At 39.2% G+C, this 9409-nt stretch overlaps 1 protein-coding gene across 3 annotated transcripts in view; it reads left to right on the top strand.

Moving 5' to 3' along the window:
• Positions 1 to 9409, top strand: part of Nemf (nuclear export mediator factor) — a 50847-nt gene that overhangs the window by 28780 nt on the left and 12658 nt on the right. For all 3 annotated transcript variants that reach the window (XM_010632593.3, XM_010632591.3, XM_033765165.1), the window contains 7 exons: positions 770 to 827; positions 2970 to 3028; positions 3120 to 3240; positions 4478 to 4742; positions 5873 to 5915; positions 6024 to 6073; positions 7919 to 8072. In XM_010632593.3, the coding sequence (XP_010630895.1) occupies positions 770 to 827; positions 2970 to 3028; positions 3120 to 3240; positions 4478 to 4742; positions 5873 to 5915; positions 6024 to 6073; positions 7919 to 8072 (750 nt within the window). The remainder of the gene's footprint in view (positions 1 to 769; positions 828 to 2969; positions 3029 to 3119; positions 3241 to 4477; positions 4743 to 5872; positions 5916 to 6023; positions 6074 to 7918; positions 8073 to 9409) is intronic.

The raw sequence follows: 9409 nt of genomic DNA, 5'->3' as shown, positions 1-9409 counted from the left end.
TTTTTTTTTTTTTTTTTTTTTTTTTTGAGATAGGGTCTCTTTGTGTAGTTCAGGCTGGCCTGGAACTGACTATGTCACTCAGGCTGGCCTTGAACTCTCAGCAGTCCTCCTGCTTCAGCTTTCTGAGTGCTGAGATTACAGATGTGCACCACCATTCCTGGCAGGATACGTTTTATATTATTTTAGTTTTTGGTACTAGGGATTGAACTCGAGACCTCGCACTTGTGAGGCAGGCACCAGAGCCACTGAGCTAAATCCCTGGCCTAAGATACGTTTTATTTATTTATTTATGTTTGGTACCAGGGATCAAACTTGGGAGGCAGGTGGCAGAACCACTGAACTAAATCCCCGGCCCAAGATATGTTTTAAAAACCTGCTCTTACCATTATTTCTTAAAATGAAAAGCTATTTTATTACCAAAAAGTTTCTCAGAAGGATTTAATGAATATAGTTTTATTTTAGTTATTATAGCTTTGTGATATCCTTACTGATTTACATCCCATACTGGAAGAAAGGAGTGGGGTAGGTCTGGCTGCAATCCATTTCATTTGAAAATTACTGATGTAGTAGACTCTTTGCTATTTCTTTGTTGCTGCAAAAGGTGTATCTATCATTTATGAGATAACTGTCCTTCAGTGTTGAGAATTTGTGCTAAATTATAAACTTTTTGAGACATTGTGTTGCTTACTGCAATATGACTTTCTCCTCTTGATGCAAAAAACTGAGTATTTCTGAAGGTCAGAATATAATACATTATTGTGTTCCTTAGGTTTCTAAAACAGCACCAACTGGAGAATATTTGACAACAGGAAGCTTCATGATAAGAGGTAACGATTTAGGTGAAAAATATCCCTGACTTGCCAGTAGATTTTCATCAGAATTTTTGTTTTTTTGGTACCGATTAAACTTGGGACCTTGTGCTTGCAAAGCAGGTAGCGGCAGCACTAAGCTACATCCCCAGCCTGTCTACAAGTATTTTCAGAACAAACTAATCTCCTATATGAAATTTCTTATAAGGAAAGCTTTGCCTTCGTGTTACAAATTTTAGCATTTGATGTATCATCATTGTCTTTATTTTTATAGGTGAGAATGCACTTTCACAATTTAGTTACAAGAATGAGAAAGTATAGCCTGACCTTTTATTTTTAATTTCAAAAGACAACTTTAGATAGGAACCTCTCATACAGAACACAGAAGTTAAGTGGCGGTTATTAAAATACACTCTTGCAAATGATTGAACATTAAAATACAACAAGCAGGAGGGAAACACTGAAAGTCTCCCTTCCTCCCATTCCTGCTCCCTCGGGGTCCAGGCCCCTCACTCCAGCTCAGGTATCTGCGTCTGGAGTGGGAAAGGAATAGCAGGCCAGGGATATGTTAGCAGCTTGGTGCCAGAGAAAAGGGATAGTGCTGGCAAGTGGGGCCTCTTCCTATCTGCCTGCCTATACCCTCAAGGGAGCCCTCAGGCAGCAGGACAAGCTCAGGGCGGGCTCCAAGTACAGGGTGACACAATCCCAAGGAGGTACCCATGGGGATGACACTCTGTGGGGCACCTTGGGCACAGCAAGGTATGTTTCAGGGCTGGACCTCAGGGGTACAGCACAGGAAGGGGTGGACAGCTCAGACCAGACATGGGTGGGTACTGGTGCTGTTTTTGAGCTATGGCACCTCCTGATGCCCACCAGAGAGACCTACCTATACACACGGGTTCTAGGCAGTTGCCAAGACAGTTTTGTAGCCAGAGAGGCATACAAGCCAGTTTTGAGAGTACAGCGCTTAACTGCTTTTATCCTGATGTCCAAGCTTACCCTGGTTACTGTGGGTGTGCCTTACACTGGGGAGCCGAGGGCACCTCTGTCTGGATCTTCCCTGAAGCCAGCTGTCCCTGCTCTGGGTCTGTTGCCAGCCTGCTTACCCAGCCATCTTAGCTCCTTCTAAACACCTTGAAACAGTGCGTGGAAAGTGCCCAGGCTGGGCCCTGTCCTCGTAGGAGATAGTCGAAGCAAAGAGGCACAGCACACATGGGGACAGAACATGTTAGGCCCAGTGACTTCTATAGGCATGGGCAGGAACTGTGGGCCACCCGCTCACTCTTCTTAGTTTACTTTTCTTACTGGGGAGACAAAATATCTAATGCACAAAGTAAAAGAAGGAAAGGTTGATTTGACTCATAGTTTGTACAGGTTTCAGTCCATAGTCAGCTGGCTCCAAGGCCAGGGTGGCATGGCAGTGGGGCATTGCAGAGAAGAAACAGTCCACAGCAAGCAGGCAGGTGAGAGCAAGGGACCTTAACAGTTTCTTTCTGCCCCTTTTTTATACTCTAGGCTACTGGGATTAGGGGAGTGTCACACCAGTCAGTGGACTGATTTAGTGACCACGCACCCTTAATACCAACATTGCATGCTCTAGATTCAGCCATCTCTGAAAAGGCCCCACTTATGACCACATGAAGCTTTGGAGGGGGCACCCAGACACAAACCATAACGCTGCCCATCTAGCCCTGACACCAGCCTGTCCCCCGATTAGTATCATTAAAACACAGATGAAACCTAAAGGTGTCTTGCTGATCATGCCAGGGCTGGCTCTGAACTACTTCCCCTGGAACCATGGGAGCCAGGAGCACAGGACCTGAAGGAGCTGCTCAGAGTTTATAGTTTCATTTTCCCAAAAATGTACCTTTAGGGGCCTCAAATGCTTTGCAGACTTCATAAACAGACATATGAACTTAGATGTTCCTGCCTTTGCACTATCCCTTGGCTCTTCCGGGACTCCCAATAAAAATGACTAGGACCACCCAACCCCATAGCCTGACCTTTTTTATAAAAGTAATTACATTATCTAAGTGGGAAATGCCCTTAATGTCAGAGTGAAAGACAAAATATATATGATCTCTGGTGTCAGATATTTACTGACCACAAAATAGGGAAAATTGATTTTTAATGAAAATTAATGTATACTGTCTTTTGTAGGAAAGAAGAATTTCCTTCCTCCCTCATATCTAATGATGGGGTTTAGTTTCCTCTTTAAGGTACACGCTTCAGTTTCTTTTTAATTGTTTGTTTTATTTTAAATTTTCATAAATACTACCTAAAGTTCCATCAATGAAAAACTTTCTGTAGGTAGATGAGTCTTGTGTCTGGAGACATCGGGGTGAAAGAAAAGTGAGAGTGCAGGATGAAGATGTGGAGACACTGGAAAGTTGCACAAGTGAACTCATATCAGAAGAATTGGAACAACTCGGTAGTTCACAAATTTTATTTCTTATTATCTAGTTTTATGTCTGAATCCTTACTGATCGTGTCACTTTGGGGATTTTTTTTTTAAATGCTGTCAGTTTTACTGAATTCTATATTACGGAAATGTGAAATATACTTATTTTAGTGAATTATAAAGTATTTAATTGGACCTGTAACTATAGCATATCTTTAAATAGTATAGCTTCAGTATTTGATGGGTAATCCATAAATGTTCTTAACAAAGACAGATTAAGGTGTGTGGACTGGGATTTACATTAGGATCAGCAATTCAAAATGATAAAGGGGTGAATTTCTAGCATTTACATTAGGATAGGCAGAAATGATAAAAGGATGAATAGCAAGCACAACTTCTCATACGAGAATTTGGGTTGATTTAACAATGTATTTGCTTCAAAGAGGAAGCAACTCTGGTTGCTGGAATAAATTTTTCCACCTACCTAAGGAACCTAGAGAAAGTGTTCTCTTAAACTCCTTTTTTCATTTATTCTATTAGGGTCATTCCTTTTTAAGAATAAATGATGCATTATTTCATTTGCAACTATGTCCATCAGATCTAATGATTGATGTTTACCATGTTGTATGTCGTTGGCACTGTATAAAGTGCTTTCTGTACATTATTTTTAATTATTTTATTTTATATTTTAGTACTGGGGATTAAACTCACAGCCTTGTGCTTGCAAGGTAGGCACAGTGCCACTTAGCTAAATCCCTGGCCCTAAATTTTCATAACTATCCTTGAAAGATGGATGGTGGCGTCTTGTTTTATAGGCGAGGCAGCCAGTGCCTATTACTATTAGACAGTATTCCTTTTGCCACAGTATGAGTACTTTGGGTGTGTCATTTACATAACATGTATTACTTTAGTTTTCATTTGCAAATTATAACAGCCACAGAATTTTATACAGCTAGTTTTATTGTCTTGCTCTTTTGGAAGTATCCAAGAAAAGCGAGCTATGGTTTTGATTGTAGAAATGGTAGCAATGTCCAAGAACTTTATTGTGGTTAGAGAATGTTGGGGATCAGAGAATCCATCCTATTCATAATACAGATCCCTCTTTGTATAAGTCATAGCACCCTGCCATGGGAACGACTGAGCATTTTTCTGGTCTTTTGGAGAAATAGGGAGTTATTGGAATATTTTTATGAAGTTTCCTAAGAAAATCAGGCATCGTTGTTGGTAGTCCTATACAGTACTGACTTTCCTTATGGTGATTCTACAGATGGACATGACACCAGCAGTGAGGAAGATAAAGAGGAATTAGGTGAAACACTTGAAGAAGCAGGACTTGTGACTCAAGAGGGTGTTACTACTCAGAGTGGTGTAAATGAAAGAGATGAGGAACCAAATCAGGAAGAAAACTCTGAAGATGGAGAATCTGAAAAGGTTATAAAAGATCAAGAGCCTGTTGGTGAAATGAAGGATGAAGAGGAAGAGACAGAGTACCCTGATACTATCATTGACTTGTCTCATCTTCAGTCCCAAAGGTAATTAAAAAGACATCATTTTGTTTTATTTTGTAAACTTAAAATGAGAATAAACTAATCCTTACAAAGTTAATACCAAGATTGACTTCATACTTTTACTCTCCATCGTCGTCGTCTTTTTTCAACATTCAGTTGCGTCTCTCTTTAAAGAAACTCCCAGGACCAGGGTAGAAAAGTACACAAATACAGAAGTGGCCAGTGTAGGTTAAAATAGAGACAAGCAAATGGTTCTAAATGCTAATAATAAAGCAAATGCAATTCAGTTTTTAGATTTTTTAAATTGTTTCTTTTATCTTTGCAATAACTAATGGTTACATTCATCTTAGGAAATCGGTACATATGCATTTTAAATCTTAATTATTGTTACTTCTCCTCAACTATGATCGCCTTTCTTTCTACATTCCCTTCCCATCTCCACAGTCTCTACTCCTTTTTTCTTTTCTTTTTTATGGGGGGAGGGTGCCAGGGATCTAACTTGAGCCCTTGAGCTTGGGAGGCAGGAAGTGGAACCACTGAGCCAAATCCCCAGCCCTCTACTCCTTTTTTCTTGTCATGTCTTTCATTTTGCTCTTTATTTATAACAATTCTATTTTTTTAAATAAAAAGTTTTAGTTTTAATGTTTTACCAGTAACCAGATGACCAATCCATAGTTTAAAAAGCATTATTATTGGAGTAGTGAAAAATGACTTAGGAGTCAGATTGACCAAAACTGAGTGTTGGACTGTATTAGTTTGCAAGCTGCAGTCTTGTCCTTGGTGAAAATGGAATGGTGTCCCTTTCACAGGGCTTTGGTGACGATTTTTTTGTATGTAAAGCATGGCACATAAAAGTTTTTAACGTTGTAGCCTCTCTGTATTTATGAATATAAGTGTGGAGATCTTAATGATTTGATTGTATATTTAACTGATTTTACCAAATTTGAATGTTTGTAGGATTGCAGTTAATTGAGAGTATGATATGAGAATGTTTGAGACTTTATAAATGAGTGTTTCTTTTTTTGGGGGGGGTACTAGGTATTGAACTCAGTCGGGCCCTTGCGGTTGCAAGGCAGGCGCCAGAACCACTGAGATAAATCCCCAGTTATAAATGAGTGTTTCTTACAGGCTATTTGACTTTTCTGTTTTCATAGGTCCCTCCAAAACTTGGCTTCAAAAGAGGAATCTTCTAATTCAGTAAGATATTTTCAAAATTTTATTAAAATGTCTTTTTCCATAATTTTAACTTTTGAAAAATTAATCATGAAGATGTTACTGTATTTGCTTGTTCTTTTGTTTTAATAGAGTGATAATAAATTACAGAGCCGGAGACATCTGTCAGCCAAGGAGAGAAGGTAAGCAACACTGGTATTTTCTACCTGAAAAGCATGTTTTTGTATTTTTTAAAATTGACAACTCAGCTACCACAGATTATTTGACTGTTCTAAAAACTTATTTTACTAAAATAAGCAAGATTTACAGAATCTTTAATTTTTTTTTTTTTTTTGTACCGGGGATCGAACGCGGGTCCTTGCGCATGCAAGGCAGTCCACTGAACCACTGAAATAAATCCCCAGCCCAGAATCTTTAATTTTTGATACTGAGCTCTAACGTGTTTTGAGGGTTTAGGGACCTAATCTGTTAGGATAATAAGAGACAGAGCGAGTAGTGACAGACTTTTAGTACATAAACATGTGCATTAGTGATTACAGTATATTTAGTAGACAGGTTTGTTCTGATATTGATAGGAATAAATAGGAATATGAAATTAGGAATTTTTTATGTAAACTTTAATTAATTAATTAATTTATTTAAATCTGTGGTGCTAGGGATTAAGTCCAGAGCCTCATGCATACTAAGCAAGCACTCTTCCCAACTGAGTTTACAATCTCAGTCCTTTGATTTTTATTTATTTATATTCTAATAACAGGTCTCTGGAGGGAAATAGGCAGAGGAGAGGAACTGCTACCAGCAAACCACTCTAGGAAAGAGCCCCAGATTGGCAGAGATAATAAAACATTTTCGTGTGAGAAAATCATTAAAGAATTATTGAGTATATAAAGAGGTAAAATATGAAGTTCACACCTTCAAGATGCTTTTGAGTCCTGGAAATAGTCATGAGTATGTAAAGAGTGTGATCAGAAAGTGGTAATTGGGAGTAAGAGATCCCTGTTGAGTTCAGATGTTTTGGGACATACCATCAGGGAAATACCAACCTTTAAAGATGGCCCTGGTAGCACAAGCCTGTATCTCAGAAGTTGGGAGTCTGAGTCAAGAGGACTGCAAGTTTAAGTCTTACCTGGGTAACTTAGCAAGAACCTGTATCAAAATAAAAAAGGAACAGGGAGGTAGCTCAATGGTAGAGTGCCCCTGGGTTTGATCCTCACTACCACCCCAGCCCCAGAAGTGTAGCTTGATGATAAAGAAGCAGTTTGGGATAAGATGATAAGGAGAGAGACTCCAAGAAAAATTAGCATTCATTAACAAATGGAAGAGGAGTTTGGAAGTAATATGTATGATGCTCTGGGGACCGGATAAAATAGACTGAGGTAAAAGGAAGAGAACATTCATGTTTGTCAACTGGCAGATGATAAGACTGTCAAGGTAAATTTGGACCCAAAGTAAAGAACTTAGAATGACAAGCTAAAGATACAGGACTGTATCCTGAGAACACCATGAAGAGAACCTTGGGAAGGCCGTGAATGGGAATGTGACATCAGAAACAGTTAAGGAAGACTAATCTTGAGATCAGGTAGAACAGGGTGTGGGGATCCCAGGACCTGAACTATTCCATTGGGAATAGAAAGAAAAATATCAGCAGTATGTTTCCTTAATCTACTTATTTTTTACATCCACTTACTTAACCAAACAACATATTTTATTGAATATCTAAGAGTTGTCAAGGCTGTGTTGAAAGACTACAAATCCCAGGGCCTAAGTGAGCGTGCCTAGTTGAGTAAGGATAATTCAAAGGTGACTGTGTTGGCTGATGACAGGAAGATGAATCCAGATGAAACGTTTTCAGCTCTTTGAAAGGTGATTGTTTCAGCCTCTATATAGTGTAGCCTGGAGATGATCAAGCTGAGCAGAAGCCATGATCTTTTATATATTATTCATGTTCCCTTCCCCTTTGTAATTTTTTATGGCACTAAGAATTTGCAGTTCTAAGAATTCAGTGCTTTTACTACTTTTATATTTAGGGAAATGAAGAAGAAAAAACTTGCAAGTGACTCGGGAGATTTAGAAGTGATTGAAGGAAAGGACAGAGAAAAAGACAGTGCTGTACACACTGAAACCTCTCAGAACACAAGCAAAAATGTTCCAGGCACGCAACCAATGAAGCGAGGACAAAAGGTGGTAAACTTTGGGACGCTGCCTCACAGTATGGTTCTCAAATGAAGTTGTGAAGTTCTTCAAAATTATTAAGAGTTTAACTGAAATAGGTGGAAGCGGGGTGTGGTGGCAGAAGCTGTAATCTCAGTACTCGGGAGGCTGAGGCAGGATTGCCATGAGTTTAAGGCCATCCTGGGCTACATAGTGGACTGCATAGTGAGATCCTGACTCAAAAAAACAAAAAAAAAATTTTTTTTAAGTAGGCAAAAAACATAATTGTGTGTGACTTTGAAAATTAATTGAAAAGGCAGTGTTTAGGGCAAGCAAAGATCCTAGGATAGGTCCTTAGACTGTAAGATGATTTCCACAAAAGCTCTCATTTTTTGGAGGAATAGGGGATTGTGATTTGCCAGAGTGACCTGCTCATGAGTGAGATCTGATCTTTCTTTCTTTGCAGTCTGGGGACTGAACTCACGGCTGTGCTTGTGCTAGGCAAGCACTGTTCCCATGGAGTTATGACCTGTCCCTTAGGCTATCTTTACTGACACTGAGTAGTTTCTTTTTCAACTATCAGTGCAATTTTGGTTAGAGTTCTTGCTTAGCATTTAATATATATTATTTTATTAAAGTGGACTGAAGATACAGTAGATGTAGAATATATTTTTTATAATGGTATAGGCCAGGCATAACAGCACATTCATATAATCCCAATTACTCAGGAAGCTAAGGCAGGAGGATTGCAAGTTCAAGGCCAGGCTGAGCACCTTAGCAACATCCTATCTCGAAATAAACATTCTTCGGTACAAGGGACAAAACTCAGTACCTTGTGCTTGCGAGGCAGATGGCGGAACCACTGAGCTAAATCCCTGGCCCTGAAGTTAACCTTTTTTACAGGACTGTGGATGTAAATCATTGGCACAGTGTTTGCCTACTGTGTATGAAGCCATGGGTTCCATCTCCAGTAGCAAAACAATAGTGAAATATTGAATTTTAACTAAACTAGGATTTATTCTAGCCATGCTGGGAATCAAACCCAGGGCCTCACTTAGGCTAGGCAAGTGGTGTACTATGGAGCAACACATCCAGCCCAGTTGAGAGTCTTAACCTCTGCAATGTGTGCCTATCCTATCTCTGACCTTTATTTCCTGTTCTTGTACAAACCATGAACCATGCATCCAACCTAATACAATGACTTGTTAGTATTCTCTGGTCTTTATTTATTTTTTTTTTCCTGGTGGTACCAGGGATCAAACTCGGGACCTTGCACTTATGAACCAGGTGGAGTAACCACTGAGCTAAATCCCCAGCCCTCTTTACTTTTTTTTTTTTTTTTTTTTTAAGCCTTGTTTTTCCTATTC

Source organism: Fukomys damarensis, unplaced genomic scaffold (assembly GCF_012274545.1).
Source record: "Fukomys damarensis isolate Sample0158 unplaced genomic scaffold, DMR_v1.0_HiC HiC_scaffold_17, whole genome shotgun sequence".
NCBI classification, from domain to species: Eukaryota; Metazoa; Chordata; class Mammalia; order Rodentia; family Bathyergidae; genus Fukomys; species Fukomys damarensis.
This window is presented reverse-complemented; position numbering and strand designations above follow the sequence as displayed.